The sequence below is a fragment of the Euleptes europaea genome, chromosome 17, assembly GCF_029931775.1.
Source record: "Euleptes europaea isolate rEulEur1 chromosome 17, rEulEur1.hap1, whole genome shotgun sequence".
In the NCBI taxonomy this organism is placed as follows: domain Eukaryota; kingdom Metazoa; phylum Chordata; class Lepidosauria; order Squamata; family Sphaerodactylidae; genus Euleptes; species Euleptes europaea.
In genome coordinates, this window is record NC_079328.1 from 17,969,151 (window position 1) to 17,986,963 (window position 17,813).

Below are 17,813 nucleotides of genomic sequence, written 5' to 3' on the forward strand. Positions count from 1 at the left end.
TTTCTCTTGCCGGGGGGGTGTTATTTTTGTACTTAAGATAGGTTGCGTAGTGCTTATGAATATGGCAATAATCCGGGCTGACTTTAAATTCGGGCAGCAGTAGGCAGTTAGTTCTGCTGAACCCAAAATCTGCTGATGCAGTGGTTTTCAGCCTCTCCAGATGGCCCCTACTAAGCGGTTACAAATATGTGACAGAGGTCACATGTCATGACATCAGTGCGGACATGTCATCAGTCACATGGCAGGAAGAGGAAGAGCCAAAGTGATGACCTCACCAGTGTCAAGGTCAGGGCTGTGGGTAGCAGATCAAAAAAGCTGTTTCTCAGCTTGCATTTCCATCCCAAGGAGAGACTCTGTAGTGAACATCGGTGTCTTACTCAGAGAGAGAGACATATGCCCCCCAACACTGCCCCTTGCCTTCTCTCCCCCTTCCCCTGTCCAGCCTGGTGACGTTCCAGTCCTACAGGTGCTCTGATTCTGGCTTGGAGGCCCCCCCCCCCCCCCCGGTAAAAGATCAGTTTTATTGCAGGGAGGAGGATCTGCTGAGCATCGGAGGACCCACTGGCAGGAGTGGCAGGGAAAACAGAGACAAAAGGCAAGGGAGAGCTATTATGGGAAGAGAAAGGGGCGGTCTCGTAACCAGCCTGGCTAAAAATGAATTTTGACCATTAAGTGCCCTCTTGGCATGCATCCAAAGACAGGCAGGAAGTACTAGCAGATTCCACAAATCCTTATGAGTACCAGCTGTAGGTCCTTCCACAAATCTGCAAATCCTTGTGAGTTCCAGCAGTAGGTTCTTCCACAAATCTGCAAAAGAAAAGCTGCTCTGTAGGGGCCTCTGACCAGAAATACCCAAGAGGGCATTGGATATGTGTTTCTATACCAATGGTACCCCATGCTGCATTGCAAACCACATTTGAAACTTGCTCAGAAGTGGATCTGGCATGATAGGGGGGAGGAGGGCGCTTAAGAGCATCACAGGGTGTCTGTTGTGGGGAGGGGAAGGGAAGGTGATTGTAAGCCAGTCTGATTCTACCTTAAGTGGTAGAGAAGGCGGCATATAAAAACCAACTCTTCTTAAAAAGACACATATGCCACAGGTCACAACCCATTCTCTAGGTGCATCTAGAGTAGCTTTTTGGCTCCTGTCGCTAACTGAAACCTATGCATTTGACACTAAACCTAGTGTTCGTAGATTATGTTTTTTAAGCTCTTCTGCATTGCTGATGCTGTCGCATAAGATATAGCTATGCTGTATTTCTCTATGAAGTGGCTTAATAGTCCTATCTCCCCCTGGGGACCCCTAGGAACTAATTCTGTCAGAGTGCCTATGAATTTCTAGCAGAGTTCTGACCTCCTTCACTGTACTACAACTCCCAAGATACTTTGGGGAAGACTCGGCCTTTAAGTGGGCATGAAACTGACCTTTTAAATGTAGGCTTGCCCATGGAGCTCCTTGTGCCAATCTCATCCACTCTGTCCATCCAAACTATTTTTTTCCCCTAAGGGCTACATCATGCGTTCTTAAGAGGTCCCTGGAGTATAGCCACCAATGCTGTAATATTTGAAGTGGCTACATGTTGGCTGTGAGTGTGTCTGTGTGTTTAGTGTACATTACTGTTACACGCCAGGGTGGTGGTGGTGTTTTTTAAAAAGATAAGACAAGTAGTTGTTTCCAAAGGTACTTTTCTAGAGGGTGCACATTTAACAGAATGCATGCACTAAAATCTTCATTTGTTCTTTATCTTTAAGGCTGTCTGTCTGGAGTGAGTGTCTGCATAACATTTCTGAAAAGGATTGTGAAACTTTTTATTTATTTTGTGATGCATTTTACAGAATCACATTTCACATTGTAAATCAATATTGATTGGGCAGGGGACAGAATCCCTTCAGTTGGTGATAACCATTCAGGTTTTATCTTTCATTGTCTTTTGGTAAGGTAATCTGTGTGTGTTGGTGGGAAGGGGGCATTTGTTTGATTAATGAAAAGCGTGTGTGGGGTTGCAAGATAGTTTCTCTCCCCCCTTATAAATCAATGTGCCTTCTTGATTGATTGGTTTAGAAAAGAACCTCTACATACCAAAAAAATTAATCCTGGTTTCTCTAGAGCCCCCAAAAGGATTTGATAGGTCAAAACCTCCCTTGCCGTAGATGTAATGTGATTAAGACAAATCGAACCTCTGCCTGGAGACCGTTCGCTCAGAATGTTTGCTCAAGATACTAATTTGGAAAATTATTTTCCTGTAGAGTTGATCTCTAGTCTTGCTAACCAAGTGGAGAAGCTACGTTTTTTCAGCCACTTCATACCACATTTATTTTTAAAGATTTCCATGTTCTGTTGGTTTCTAATTGACCAGACATTTTTCTAGTGCTTCTCTGTCTCATGTGCCCTTCTCTGCAGTGCCTTTGTTTGTAGTCCAGAATAGCCTAGAATGCAATCTGCCGAGTGTTCTCCTCCCTTTTGTTTGCCTGTTACTCCCTTGTTTCACTATTCTTCGCTGTAACCTGTGAAAGGCAAATGCAGAAAGAACTCTTGAGAGCTTGTAGAAACTTCAGCGATAGGCTAGTGGATATAAGTAGACGCAACGGAAAGCTGTTTGCACTGTCGTTCAAAATACATAGGATTGGGGGCAATAGCACAAGCATCAATATTGAACAAAAGTGTTGTTTCTTAGTTACGTTTTCCAAAAATAAAATCTACCTCTACAGATCATGGAAATAGGATTCCGCAAATTAGATTCTTCAAAAAAAAAAGTATAACTTCTATGAAAGGGTCGGTGTGGCGAGCCCTAACGAACCGCAAGGAGGTTCTTGCACTAATTTTTGTCATGCAAAAGGGTGAAATAACCTTTTTTGTTTAGTAGCTTAGAAAACACTTCTTTGCACATTTGTATCCAATATTAATGGCTTCAGATTTGGATTCTAGCTATGGATAACTAGTTTCCTGAACATATTTCAATAGGACAACCTTCCAATATGAGTTTGAATCCCTTCATCGTTCATCCTCATAAGTGGGAGTAACCCAAGATGTCATTGAGATTAGCCCTGATAGCTAAGAGATGCAATAAACAGGACTTTCCCCAAGCATGGCAGGCCACTTTTGATGTAGAGCATCTTTGCTTTAAGCTGGAATCCTCCATTTGTGTCCCCTTCCCCGTTCGTCTATCCAAACGATTTGCACTGAGCTTCATTGTTTGGGCGCCATCCTCTTTGGCAACACCAGAGAGGAATATGTGGAACGAAGGATTTGAAAGCCAACCAGATGCTTTCTCTCTACCAAAGTGATATCCATCTTATTAAAAGGCATGTTTGTTTCAGTATGCCATTTTTATTAAAAGGTATGTTTGTTTCAGTATGCCATTTTTGGATTCACAGGCCCCCGGTTGGCTTCTTATCACAGCCTAATATGGCATTATTGAATAGAGCCAAAAAGTAGTTCTGTCAATATTTTTGGCCCAGACTGAGCTGAAGTAGCAGCAATCAGAGGCTTGTCCTGTGGAGGCTTCCAGCACATCCTTGAAAATTTACAAGGTTAGGAGTCAGCCCTAAAACAATAGTTGAAGTGTCTGAAAGCATAGAAAATAATGTAGTGCCAGGAATTGGGTTCAGCTCTGATGCAGCTGTTTTGCCTTTCCATTTTTAGTGGATCATTTTAGTGTAAGGAATCTTAGAAAAATAGCAGTTGAATGTTGCACTGTAGCCTGTTTGGCCTCTGACTCCTGGATAGGCTTTCCAGCTCCGCATTGGGAAATACCTGGAGGTTTTTGGGGCAGAGCCTAAGGAGGGCGGGGTTTGGTGAGGGGGGGGCTTCAATGCCATAGAGTCCAATGGCCAAAGCAGCCATTTTCTCCAGGGGAACTGTTCTCTATCAGCTGGAGATCAGTTGTAACAGGAGGAGATCTCCAGCCACCACCTGGAGGCTGGCGACCCTACTCCTGGAATTCTGCATTTTGTAATGGCTAATTATGACACCCAACTCCATATTGTGAACGATGCAGAGGGAGAGCCCCTGTACCGCGGGGACATCTGGCAATGATGCCATATGGGCCAGACTTTTTGGTGACAGTCTGGGGCCCTGGGAAGCCTACCTCAGCAGACGGGGCCATCAAATTGAGGGCAACACCTTCCGAGTCACCTGAGCAGATACAGTTCCACTTCCAGGCAATGCTTGCTTTTGAGATACAGGCTTGATTTTTGGGAGCTGTCATTATGCCTACCATTTGCTATGCTTTACTGAATCTTTTGGCACTCAGCAATCTAGGCAAAAATTGCATAATCTCAGTTCTTTACCTGTAGGAGGGGGTAAGTTCTGCCCCCTCCCAAAAAAAACCAAGTCTCCGACTGTTACTGTCCCACTAAAGTTTGATAAGAATAATTGAAACCGAGTCCACGTTTGCCTGCACAGAGCCGCTTTTTTGTTTGCAAAGTCTTCTCTTGGATTTAATTTCTTGGTGTTTCCATGTGATCTATCTGTTGCATTCATCATTCTTGTTTCTCTTACGAGATGGTTAAAAGATAAACTGACAATATGCTGCTACCATGTAGTCAAATGTAATAGGGTATTTTATCCATTTTTCATTTCATAAAATATCGGCAGGAATTAATATGTAGAAAGAGTGATACAGTAACAATTTAAAACTATTTGTTGATCTGGTATGTTCACAACAACGATGAATTCTGTGTTCAAATATTGTCAATATGAGGGCTTTCGTAGGTGTAAAAATATCAAGGCGGGGAAATCAGAAGCGTGTGATGAATATTTGCTTTCAAGCAGTGGTCTTCAGCCCTACCAGACTTGGGGGGAGGGGCGTGTTTAACCATGAAATGGAGGTACCAAGCACGTGATAGGACGCCACATAACATCCAATTCGGGGAAGAGTCAGATTCTCGCAACTCACCTGTGCCAAAGAAGAACGATCTCCCTTATTGCATGGCCTCACCTTGCCACCCTGCTGCTTTTTGTAGGTGTGCCGAAAGGGGGAGGAAGTGGAGCGCATCAGGAGCAGGTCTTCTAGAAAACAGCAAACAAAGGCAGTTCCGTGGGAGCAGGTGGGACTCTGTGACCGACCTGAGGGTCCTGATCTGTGGGTTGAAGATCACTGCTTTAAAGTTCTGTTTCCCACCAAAGTGCACTGGAGGTACTCAGAGCAGTAAAGGCCCAAAGGGTACTGTGAGAAATTGTTTACGGTTATTAGAAACTGTGCAGAATCAAGAAGACTTGGCCTCCAGCTCAGTAGGGGTCATCTGACCTGCCAGGTGACTGCCATCATTGTAGATGTACATTTGGGCTGCTTATGCACTGAATCCACAACAGCATTTGTGGGATTCCATCCGCCAGCACCATTAAAACGAACGAGGGTTGCAAAGCACCAGTTCTGGATGGTGAAGGGGCCATGGCTCAGTGGTAGAGCATCTGCTTGTCATGCAGAAGGTCCCAGGTTCAATCCCCAACACCTCCAGTTAAAGGGACTAGGCAAGTAGGTGATGTGAAAGACCTCTGCCTGAGACCCTGGAGAGCCGCTGCCGGTCAGAGTAGACAATACTGACTTTGATGGACCAAGGGTCTGATTCAGTATAAGACAGCTTTATGTGTGTTCATGCCCTTTAACAAGAGCTTTAAACATGGGAGCTTCCATAGAGTCACTTTGCTGAGTACAGAAGTGGCAAGGGCCCCAGCCATCCAGGGGTTTGGGTGTGAAGCTGTGGAGACAAGTTTCATTTAGAAAAGTGGCAGATGGTAATTTAAATATATATGACTTAAAGAGTTTTATTTGGAAGCATTCTGAAGTGACGGGCAGTGTCCATGACTACTTTTACCAGTGGTTGATTTCAACGTGTCATTACACCTCATGTTTATTGCTCGAGCGGTTTAGAAATCACAGAACAAATTTACTTGACTGATGACAGCCTGTAAGTTTATTTTCCTGGCAATGTTCTTTTTTCTAATCTGAGGCAGCAATAAAATTAAACCTGTAAAGAATTCAGTCAGACGTACTGAACTGTATCTGTACTGTACTGCAACAGTGTTTTCTGTTGCTTTGCTTCTGAATCTGTTGTGGCCTCAAGTTGCCGTATGTTTCTTACGATGTTTGTTGAATCACAGTTGGGAGTGGAGCAGAGCAAGTCTTGGAGCGCAATTGGGGGGGGGTGTAGATAGGGTGGGCCCAGGGATGGCACAGCCGCGCTGCCCCCTGAGCAGTAAGTGCAGCAAGCCAAAAATGGGGTTTAAAAAAAAAAAAAAAGTGAAACTGATCCATTCATTTTCACGGGGCTACGCCATCCTTTTTGCCAGTGCAAGTTCAAAGGGGCAAAAGGGATCAGGGAGCCGACTAAAGCCAGCCTCACCCCTGGGAACGCTCCCTTTGGCGCCGGCACACACCCTTGCACCAGGGAAACGCTGCTGCAGCGGCTGCGTTGACGCCCATGTGTGGCACTGCTGCATGGCTCCCTAACACCAGCGTAAGTGGCCCTGCACCAGCATTAGCAGGCACAAGAGGTACTAACGCTGGCTAGGGTCCCATTGGCTCCTAACCCCATTTGCCCTCCCTTATGTGTCCGCCCCGTACTTGTGTGGAACAGTTTTCAGAGACTGTGGCTTAGTTTGAAGGATTACACGTCATCTAAAGGGTTTATCCTAAGGATTTACTGATAATTTTAGTCCTATAGACTCATTGTTAAAGTGCCTGTGTGAGCTCAGTATAATCAAGGTAACCCCAAACATGCAATCTCAGAGTCTTTTCTAGCGCTGGCTAAAAGTTGCCAAACGTTATATGATTCATCTGAATGTCATCAACTTGTTAATTCTCTAGAGGCAGAAAGAATGTAGATATGGGGGAAATGGTGATCTGAAAAATGTACGGTGTGCTCTTAATTGTGTCCCTTAAACAGGGATCCAAAATCTGATTGGAACGAACCACATTTTAAAGGTAGGATGCCTAATGAACAACTAATTAGTGCCTTTGGGCTCCACCTATACCACTTGCAGAGTTTATCATGCCTTTTATTTCGAAGTGGAATCCCGTCCAGTTTACCAGCCGTCTTGCTCTTCAGTATTCTACAGCAAGGCCGCCTTAAGAGGAACTTTACTACTACTAGTTCAAGAAGATAGTTTTGGAGGGTAGCCATGTTGGTCTGCAGTAGAAGAGCTAGATTCAAGTCCAGTAAGCACTTTAGAGACCAACAGGATTTTCAGGGTATGAGCTTTTGAGAGTCAAAGCTCCCTTCTTCAAACACTAGTTCGAGAAGTAACTCGAGTTCCCGTTTCATTTCGTTGGTTCATATGCGCAGTCACTTTGAGAGCATGAAGAAGGGGGGAGGCATTGCTAACCACGCCAGCTGGCCTGGCCAGGGTTACATGCAGGGATGGATTACGCGAAGGCCATTACAAACTTAGACTTAAAACTAATCCATGATATGCAAATGTTAACAGAAAACAATGCTAAAAATAACAACTGAAAACTAGTTAAAAGGAATGGAGTTACTGTGAAAGGCCATCCCTTAGACATTTCAGGTGTCTGGGTTTTTTTAAACTCTGTTGTGGGGTACTTTGAGGTTGCATGTCCATAAGTTTGTTGAACAGGAATGCGAGGTCTATTCGTCAAGTAAATTCTCTGCGTTCCCACTTATACCTGGAGTTAAAATCAAACCTTCTGCTGTTTTGAAAGTTTGAAGCACTTATAAATTCACTGTAGGTGGGGATGAATAGGACCACCCGGAGATAGTGTTATAGGTTCCCTTGACTGTGCTGGAAAAACCTTTGCCTTCCATATAGAAGAAACATCAACTCAGGTTACATTTATTAAAACAGCATCTGTATTTAGTAGTGTTCAGACATGAGGGTGAAACTGCTTGGGTAAACAGCATTTCTATAAGGGTGTAAAAGTTGAACTCTCTTCTCATTTGCAAAAAAACACACAGAGATGAGAACATTTTTAACAGAATAATCTGATCTATCCATGTTCTAATGGCCATTAACTGACAATGTATTTTTCTAACTTTTGATTTCACATGAATTTTCCTGCTCAGATAATAAGGGATTGAATAATAAGTTGTATTTAATGACTCTGGGATCTTGTTAGAACCTCTTTGCACTTCAAATGCATCTGTAAGACTGATGAATGTATGTAAAGAGGGGTAATTTCACAATGTGATTTTTGCCTTAATGTGTTTAAATAAAGTATTTCTAAAAATTGTTTGTGTATTTTTAATGAAGAGCGCAGCAACGTACAATTTGTCCCTTGTAATAAAACAGAAAGGCAACGGCAAACCACCTCTGCTTTATCACTTGCCTTGGAAACTCCATTATGCTTCAAATAAGAGGGTTTAAAAATATGGATATATACTGATTTGTTGCTCTGGTAACAACATTTAGCGCATAAAAGTGATTTAGGTTCAGTAAGTTCCACATTAGCTTGCTCAGAAATTATTGCAAACTTTCACCTAACTGATCTTAATATCTAGTTAGTATCTGAGCTTAGGACTTTGCCTAGCCCGGAGTATTTCTGAGTATGCATAGATTCACTGCTCAGTATTTCTAGAGGTAGAATCCTACCGGCAGAATTATGATTTACACCCGAGGAGGTTCTTAAACATTAAGTTTGCAGCAGATTCAGTTTACATTTCTTTTAAATACTAATTTCACCTGCTAATATAAAAAACCCATTTGTCTCCCCCCAAACCCCCCCCCGCTTAATTACAACTGTTCACATAGTACTTACATTGTGATTGACTTGGATTTATGGTCCCCATTGATACAATACATGTGGTATATGTTCACATACTATTGAATTAAAAAGACAAGGAGTGGTCCCTCTTGAAACCTATGCACATAAGCCCCAGGGAAATCAATAGGCAGCAGGTAACAAAGACTTTCAGTCTAATTTCTTGGGAGACACTGCACCTACAGTTTTCTAAGAAAACTGAAATCCAAGGTTGACAATTTGATCTCGCTTTGCATTATTAACCTAACTTTGTGAATATTTGTTCAATGGCCTGGTTTAAGATGTCTGATCACTTCGGAGCAACATCCCTAATTATTCCACGAAAACCATGCTGAACCATAATCTCTTTAAGGGAAACTTGTGATGATCTGGCTGTAACCAAGCAAGGTCTTTTGTGCTGTTAGAACAGCTGTGGCTCAGTGGCAGAGCATCTGCTTGGCATGCAGAAGGTCCCAGGTTCAATCCCCGGTATCTCCAGTTAAAGGGACTAGGCAAGTAGTGATGTGAAACACCTCTGCCTGAGACCCTGGAGAGCCGCTGACGGTCAGAGTAGACAATACTGACTTTGATGGACCAAGGGTATGAGGCAGCTTCATGTGTTCATCCTGAAAGTTGACATTTGCAGAGCCCACCTCTGCCAGTTCAGACTAGCTCCAAAGGATGTTCCTAACCAATCAGGAGTATAACTTGCATTTTATTACACGTCTACTTCTAACAGAGCGGTTCCTCAGTGGAACAAGCTTCCTCAGGAGGTGGTGAGCTCTCCTTCCCTGGAGGTTTTTAAGCAGAGGCTAGATGGCCATATGTCAGCAATGCTGATTCTATGACCTTAGGAAGATCATGAGAGGGAGAGCATCTTGGCCATCTTCTGGGCATGGAGTAGGGGCCACTGGGAGTGTGGGGAGGGGAGGTAGTTGTGAATTTCCTGCACTGTGCAGGGGGTTGGAATAGATGACCCTGGTGGTCCCTTCCGACTCTAAGACTCTATTACCCTATGATTCTATTTAAATTCAAAAGGTAAGGTGTGGTGGATGCAGGTCTCCCTCTCCCCAGATACTCTGCTGTTGATTTGTTTGGGTAGTCAGGGTGATGTACTGGCTGAAGCATCAGGCCAGGATCTGGGTGACCCAGGCTCAAATTGCCACAAAGCTCTGACTATGGGTATATCTCAGCCCAACCTAAATAAAAGAGGGAAGGGATAACTGCATACGTTGCCTTGAGATCCCTGGAGGAAGACTAGCAAAAGTATTACTAGACAGCCAGTGGCAGGGCCGTGTGTGTTTTTAGAATGCTTAATGTGTGTGTAGCTAATCCAAATTCTGCTCCAAGATCATGGGGGCAACCACTGCAAAAGTCTTCTCTTGGTGAACGCCAATCTTGTATCTACCTGTGAAATTATTCTGAGCAGTCAATGGCAATACCGAAGAAGCTGGAAGAAGAAGAGTCCGTTTTTATATGCCGATTTTCTTTACCTTTTTAAAGGAGAATCAAACTGGCTTACAATCCCCTTCCCTTCCTCTCCCAACAGACACCTTGTGAGGTAGGTAGTGCTGAGAGAGCTCTAACAGAACTGGGACTAGCCCAAGGTCACCCAGCTGGCTTCATGTGTAGGAGTGGGGAAACCAACCTGGTTCCCCAGATTAGAGTACGCCGCTCATGTGGAGGAGTGGGGAATCAAACCCGGTTCTCCAGATTATTATAGAATCCACCGCTCTCAACCACCACACCATGCCAGAATGTACCTAGAGGAGCACATATGCCCAGCAGTCACCCAAAATTTAAACAGCAATTTTTTCTAAAAGTAGCCAGCCTGGCAAATGAAAAAATTTAGTTAGAAGTGAAAGCCTAAACAGTATTGTTCCAAAGAGGAGATTCCTGAATTCTGGTGCTGCCACGGAGAGAAGGCCCTATTTTGGCCTGAGAGCTGACCTCAAAACAATCTCTGCAGTAGGGGGTCCCAATTCTATATCGGAGAAAGCAAGAAAACACCCAGCCACAGATACCAGGAGGAGTGCATTGCATACTTGGTTTTTATGCTCTTCATACATGCCCTGCAGTGACTCACATGAATTCTACCCAGTGGGGAGGGGAGGGGCTGTGGCTCAGTGGTATGCTTGGCATGCAGAAGGTCCCAGGTTCAATCCCCGGCATCTCCAGTTAAAGGGACCAGGCAAGTAGGTGATGCGAAAGACCTCTGCCTGAGACCCTGGAGAGCCGGTCTGAGTCGACTGTACTGACCTTGATGGACCAAGGGTCTGATTCAGTATAAGGCAGCTTCATGTGTTCAGTGCTGGTAAGATCCATGAGGTACAGCTGTTTATTTGACAAGGCTGAACAAAAAGAAAAGCCTATCATCAGCTGGTTGGATGATAGGCTTGTATTTTAAAAACATTTTTAGTACAATAAACACCTGGCCTTGAACTGGTATGACCAGAAGGACACATTGGGCAGTAGCGCAGCAACCCTGCCGTCGCCGACCAGGAGGCTTCCAGCTACAAATCCAGGTCCCGCTTTTGACCTATAATCAAACTTCTGTGAAGGGAACACATTAAGCAAGTGTTCCGTTTCAATTGTTCCACTTCTTGGCTTCCAGCATTATCCTCTGCTACCTTCTCAGGCTCTCTTTCGGGCTAAAACCGGTCTACTTTTTCTTCGCAGCCTTGGAATCTCCTTTCCGTGAAGATTGGGGTTTGGAATGAGTTCTTTTCTCCAGATCTTGCTTTATTTCCAAAGGAAACTCCTCTAAGTGTGAGTTAATACATGGGAGGCAGAATCGTTTTGTGTAGAAAAGACTACAGTCCTGAAAGAGAAGAACAAAGAAGAAGAGTTGGTGTTTATATGCCGACTTTCTCTACCACTTAAGGAAGAATCAAACCGGCTCATAATCACCTTCCCGTCCCCACAATAGACACCCTGTGAGGTAGGTGGGGTTGAGAGAATGTGACTAGCCCAAGGTCACCCAGCTGGCTTCATGTGTAGGAGTGGGGAAACAAACCCGGTTCACCAGATTAGCCTCCACCGCTCATGTGGAGGAGTGGGGAATCAAACCCGGTTCTCCAGATCAGAGTCCATCACTCTTAACCACTACACCACGCTTGCTGCAGACTTGTGGGCCTATGTGTGTGTGGTGGTGGTGGGTGTCTACATCCAAAACCCCAGCACCACCCTGAGCCTCCTCGGTCATCATGCACTGGCCTGAGGAGAGTATCTTTGCTGGCCTGCTCTAGCCTTGCCTGCTGCTCTAAAATGAAGCTTCCGACAGTGATGGAAAGTTGAGCCAACCTTGCATTTGCCCCACTAACAACCACTCTGACTGTCCGGACTCTGCATTCAGGCTGTTCTCTAGTTTCTGAGCACTTTTCAAGAGGATTTCGAATTCGTCCAAAGGCAAACTGTTTTTATTTTGACGCCTCTGGCTACGCCTACAGCAATGGAATATAACACAGGATGCTGCTCGGGGAGGGGGTTCTCCGCTGAATCTGAATCCCTGCCTGGAGGACAGGATACTGGCTACTTCCTATCTCAGATCACCTCAGTGACATGAGTGGACAGCTAGGTGCATGTGCACATGTGCATATGTGTGCATGCGCACACATTTCCTCAGATGGAGCTGAATTTGTTTAAACATAAAAAGAAAATCCATGCTGGATCAGACCAAGGCCCATCAAGTCCAGCAGTCTGTTCGCACAGTGGCCAACCAGGGGCCTCTAGGAAGCCACAAACAAGACGACTGCAGCAGCATTGTCCTGCCTGTGTTCTACGGCACCTAATATAACAGGCATGCTCTTCTGATCCTGGAAAGAATAGGTATGCATCATGACTAGTAGCCATTTTTGCTAGTAGCCATGAATAGACCTATCCTCCATGAACATGTCCACTCTCCTCTTAAAGCCATTCAAGTTGGCTGCCATCACCACAACCTGGGGCAGGGAGTTCCACAATGTTCTGCCGTATTTTCAGGCTGGGGAGGGGCGGGATTGGATACATTCATGGAGAACAGGCTTATGAGCCAGAATGAGTGCTAACTGCCCACCCCCCAAGTTCACAGGCAGCAGACCTCTGACTCCCAACAAGAGAGCTGCCTGTCTTCATGCACTGCTTATGACCTTCCCGGAAGAATGGACTGGGCCACTCCTGAACCTGGGACAAGAGGATCCCCTAGTCTGATCCAGCAAGACTCAGCCTGTAAGCACTAGGGCAGCAGGGTCTTCTGAATACTTGCTCTTAAAAGAGCTCTGTGGCCACATCATCATTCCAGAGGGACTGGTGGATGAAAGCAAAGAGTTATGAATCATGCTTCATGCCCACATACACACACACACACACAAATCCCACGGGATGTGAAGGAAGGGCCTCTCCGTTGCGCAAGCTGGGAAAACCAGTCCTCTTCCAAATGGGACTCTGTCGTGACGCAGACGTGGAGCCGTCACCTGTATGTGGTAATGCCGCACAAACAAGCAGCCCACGAGCCTGCATCAGAACAGAAGTAAAGTAGGACAACTTCTGGAAGGGAAGAAAGAGCTCAGCTATGCTCTGTATGAACCGAAACAATCCTTGCAGCGGGCTCCTGCATGGTATCCTCCAGCAGCAGGATCGGCAGCGACTGCTAGGCTGAAGCGGTCCTGAGACGCTATCCAGCTTCAGCCCTGGGGCACATCTGCACTTCTAATGTAAACTGTTTTAATAGTTACTCCCATTCTCCAGGGAACGGGAGTTTAGGCACAGGCTAGCCAAGTGCCACTGACACGGAATTCACAGCACTTTTCCAAGCTGCAGTTCCCAGGATCATTGGGGGAAGCCATGAAGCTTAAACTGGTATAAAAGTAATATCAATGTATAGGGCAGATATGCCTTTTAGGGCTCAGGTTAACTGATAGGTGGATTTGAAATAAAGGACCTATTTCTATTCTCTGTCCAAGCATCTAAAGCAGGGGTGTCAAACATAAGGCCAGCGGGCTGGATCCAGCCCCTTGAGAGCTCTGATCTGGCCCACGAGACAGCCACCCCACCATCTCGATCTGGGCTGGCAAGGCATGGCCCAGCCCGACCAAGTGTTATGTTATATCCGGCCCTCGTAACGATTGAGTTCGACACCCCTGATCTAAATACAGATTACCTGCATTTGTGGTTAAGATAGTCCAGAAAAACTGTCACCCTGTCCTATACACAGTACATCTCCTGAACAGGTTTAGTACATAAAAGCATACTGTAACTGAGCTCTCAGGAACCCCGGGCTACGTTCCAGCAGACATGATATGCCCCAGACTCAGAGTTCCCTGGAAGTTTTCCATGGTGTCCTCCAGTGACAGATGGATGCATTCCTTGTTCAGAGGTTGGCTGGAACAGAGGGGTGCGTGATCATTTGCTTCTGTTGTAACATAGCTCCTTATGACTCAGGCGACCAAGCCAGAATCTTGTTATGATTAGCAATTTTAAATTCAAATCTATTCTATATAACAGGCAAATACTGAGCGGCTTGTCTAATACCACAGTCACACGCATGCATACATCACACATATGCCCCACTGGTTCAGCTGATGCGATGTCATAGCATATCCATAAACAATCCAACATGATGTAGTAGTTAAGAGCAGTGGTTTGGAGCGGTGGACTCTAATCTGGAGAAGCGGGTTGGATTCCCCACTCCTCCACATGAGAGGTGGACTCTGATCTGGAGAACCGGGTTGGATTCCCCACTCCTCCACATGAGAGGTGGACTCTAAACTGGTGAACCGGGTTGGTTTCCCCACTCCTATACATGAAAGCCAGCTGGGTGACCTACCTCACAGGGTGTCTGTTGTGGGGAGAGGAAGGGAAGGAGATTGTAAACCGGTTTAATTCTCCTTAAAAGGTAGAGAAAATTGGCATATAAAAACCAAATCTTCTTCTTATGGAAGAAGGATCAGTTCTGAATTGACCAACTGGCATCTGCTGGACAAACATTTACATAGGATCTAGGGCCCAAATATTACAACAAAAATTACTCTGTGCTGCCGTCAGGAAAATGGCCAAAGAAACAGGAGGGCTTTATGTTACAAAGACTAAGCAGAAAATTTGGCCAATCCTTAGTAATTCTGTGGGATTATATTGTGGCAAAGAACAAAAAAAGAGTTGTAGCAGTCCTTCCCAGGAAGTGGGGGAGGGAACTGTGTCTTCTGTCCCGAGGCCTCCATGCACGAAACACTCTTCAGAGATATAAATGACCAAGCATCACATGTTACTCACCGTGCCAACACACACACGCTTTCTACACAAACTGCACTCCGATCCAAGGATAAGGAATTTGTCCTTGTCAGAGGTGAATGGATCTCTCATGACGTAGCTGTCCTCCAGGAGGCTGGGGTGGGGGGGAAAGAACGTCACCTTTGAAATACAGGTCACCAAGCACAGCTTGAAGTAAGACATGCCCACAACAAAAACCTGGGGCTGAAATCAGTAACCAGCATTTAACAGGGATTGTATTTAGGGCTGCCGGCTCAGCCACCCTGACCCATTACCAGGGAGAGGTGTGCACAAAGAGCCTCTTTCCCCCCCACAGCGCGAGCTACAGGAAGAAGAAGAAGAGTTGGTTTTTTTATGCCGACTTTCTCTAAGGGAGAATCAAACCAAACCGGCTTACAATCACCTTCCCCTCCCCACAACAGACACCCTGTGGGGCTGAGAGTGTGTGACTAGCCCAAGGTCACCCAACTGGCTTTGTGTGTAGGAGTGGAGAAACAAATCCGGTTCACCAGATTAGCCTCCGCCGCTCATGTGGAGGAGTGGGGAGTCAAACTCGGTTCTCCAGATCAGAGTCCACCGCTCCAAACCACTGCTCTTAACCACTACACCACGCTGGCTAAGGAGAGGTTAGGGCTGACCTGCCTTGGCATGGTGAGTTTGCACTGTGGCAACTTATGGGGGGTTATTTATTTATTTATTTATTTATTTATTTATTTGACTTGTAACCCGCCCTCCCCAGCAAGCTGGCTCAGGGCGGATAAATGTCAGGATCAGGCGTTTACCCCTAGCATCCCTTAAAGCAAACTCATCCAGGCAAGTGGTCCTGAAGCAGTAATACTTTATTAGGAGCACTAAATCCTAAGTAAACTGTAGGCACAATACAGGTGGCAAACCTTCGATCCATATTATTCCCATTCAAGGGAGGGAAGGGGTGGGGAGGCCAGTAAAGATGATATACCGGTAAGCTAATATAAGCGGCTGTCCTCAGTTGTAGGCCTGGTGGAAAAGCTCCGTCTTGCAAGCCCTGCGGAATACTTTCAGATCCTGCAGGGCCCTGATGTTACCGGGCAGAGCATTCCACCAGGCCAGAGCCAAAAAAGCCCTGGCTCTTGTTGAGGACAGCCGCACGCTGTTAGGGCCAGGGCCCACCAGTAAGTTCTCATCGGAAGAGCTTAATGTCCTTCAGGGGGTATAATCCCTTCTAAGTCCATTCACACATGAACACACATGAAGCTGCCTTATACCGAATCAGACCCTTGGTCCATCTAAGTCAGTATTGTCTACTCAGGCCGGCAGCGGCTCTCCCGGGTCTCAGGCAGGGGTCTTTCACATCACCTGCTTGCCTCGTCCCTCTAACTGGAGATGCTGGGGATTGAATCTGGGACCTTCTGCATGCTGAGCAGATGCTCTACCACTGAGCCACAGCCCCTCCCCATTCCACAATATGTCTTTCATTTAATGGTATATCAATATAGAAGAGTGTTTATGTTGGCTAGGCTGAATGCTTTCCTGTCTAGGGTTACCAAAGGATGTTTTGCAGGCATCCCCTATTCAGATAGAAGCTGCCTATGTGGGGATGGCCATATGGAGACCCTGGAACCTATTTTGCTGTCCTGTTGTGGCTGGGATGATCTGAGGCGGAAATATTTAGGGCAACTCCTCCTTTATAAATTTTATCTCTCCCTGCAAAGCTTAATGCGATGGTTGTTACGTGGTACAAGTCAAAGAATCACATTATTAGTGGCTAAATTTTTGCGGGCGATAATTAAACGTAAAAAGGGTTAATTTGGGGGATTATATTAGTGTGATGCTGCTTGTGGCCTTTTGGCTGTTTAAGCAATATCATTTAGGTAAGTAAGTAAGCTACAGTAGAGGTCAGAGCTGACCTGCCTTCTCTTCTGGCTAGTCCTCCAAGAACAAGGCAAAGGGCTCTTTGGCCTCCCCTCTACTCCCCATGAAGCCGAGGGTGAGAAATTCAAAACAGACAAGAGGAAGTGTGCACGTGTATGCGCACAAACCCACACAACCTCCCCTGCTGCTCCTCCCAGCAAATCACTACCCTGCTTATAGGAAACACCACCGGTAACAAATGGTACGAGACCCGTGGGATATACTTACGTAACAGAGTAGGTATTTGGAGGTTTCTGCCCATAGTAGCTGTACGGGACGTGTAATCCACAGAGCTCACACTTAAAGGTGCCCTGAAGGGGAGGCTCTTTTCTGGATTCCATCTTAGAATACTGCAAGTGCAAAAAAAATATTAAAAAACAATTTGCGGGAGCACAGTCAAAGAGGCACTGTGAGGGTCTAATCCAGCAGAGATGTACACTGTGGTGGGCTGGACCTTGTAGCCCACTGGAATTGAATGCTCAATTCATACTCACGTGCGTGTGCAAAGTGCCGTCCAGTCACAGCTGAGTCATGGTGACTCCAGCAAGGAGCCTTCAAGGCAAGTGAGAAGCATTGCCTTCCTCTGCAGAGTCTTCCTTAGTGGTCTCCCTTTCAAGTACCGACCCTGCCTAGCTTCCGAGATCTGACAAGATCGGGCTGTACCATACCCCTTTCCCTCCCTCATACACACACACACACACACACGTGTGTGTTAAGTGCCGTCAAGTTGCTTCCAACTCATGGCGATCCTATGAATCAATGTCCTCCAAAACATCCTTTCCTTAACAGCCTTGCTCAGATCTTGCAAACTGAGGGCCGTGGCTTCCTTTATAGAGTCGATCCCTCTCTTGTTGGGTCTTCCTCTTTTCCTGCTGCCTTCAACTTTTCCTAGCATGGTTGTCTTTTCCAGTGACTCTTGTCTTCTCACATACACACATAACCCCCCTTTATTCTTACCCAAGAGAGACACCTTTAATTCTA

The 17,813-nt window shown here is 45.7% G+C and overlaps 1 protein-coding gene across 1 annotated transcript; it reads right to left on the reverse strand.

The window, feature by feature from the left end:
* Positions 1-11,361: 11,361 nt before the first annotated feature.
* Positions 11,362-17,173, reverse strand: CDPF1 (cysteine rich DPF motif domain containing 1). The gene is made up of 3 exons (XM_056862876.1): positions 17,061-17,173; positions 14,946-15,057; positions 11,362-11,520 (listed from the first exon to the last, which is right to left on the reverse strand). The coding sequence occupies exons 1-3, from the start codon at positions 17,171-17,173 to the stop codon at positions 11,362-11,364; spliced, it is 384 nt and encodes a 127-aa protein (XP_056718854.1).
* Between the last annotated feature and the right edge of the window lie 640 nt (positions 17,174-17,813).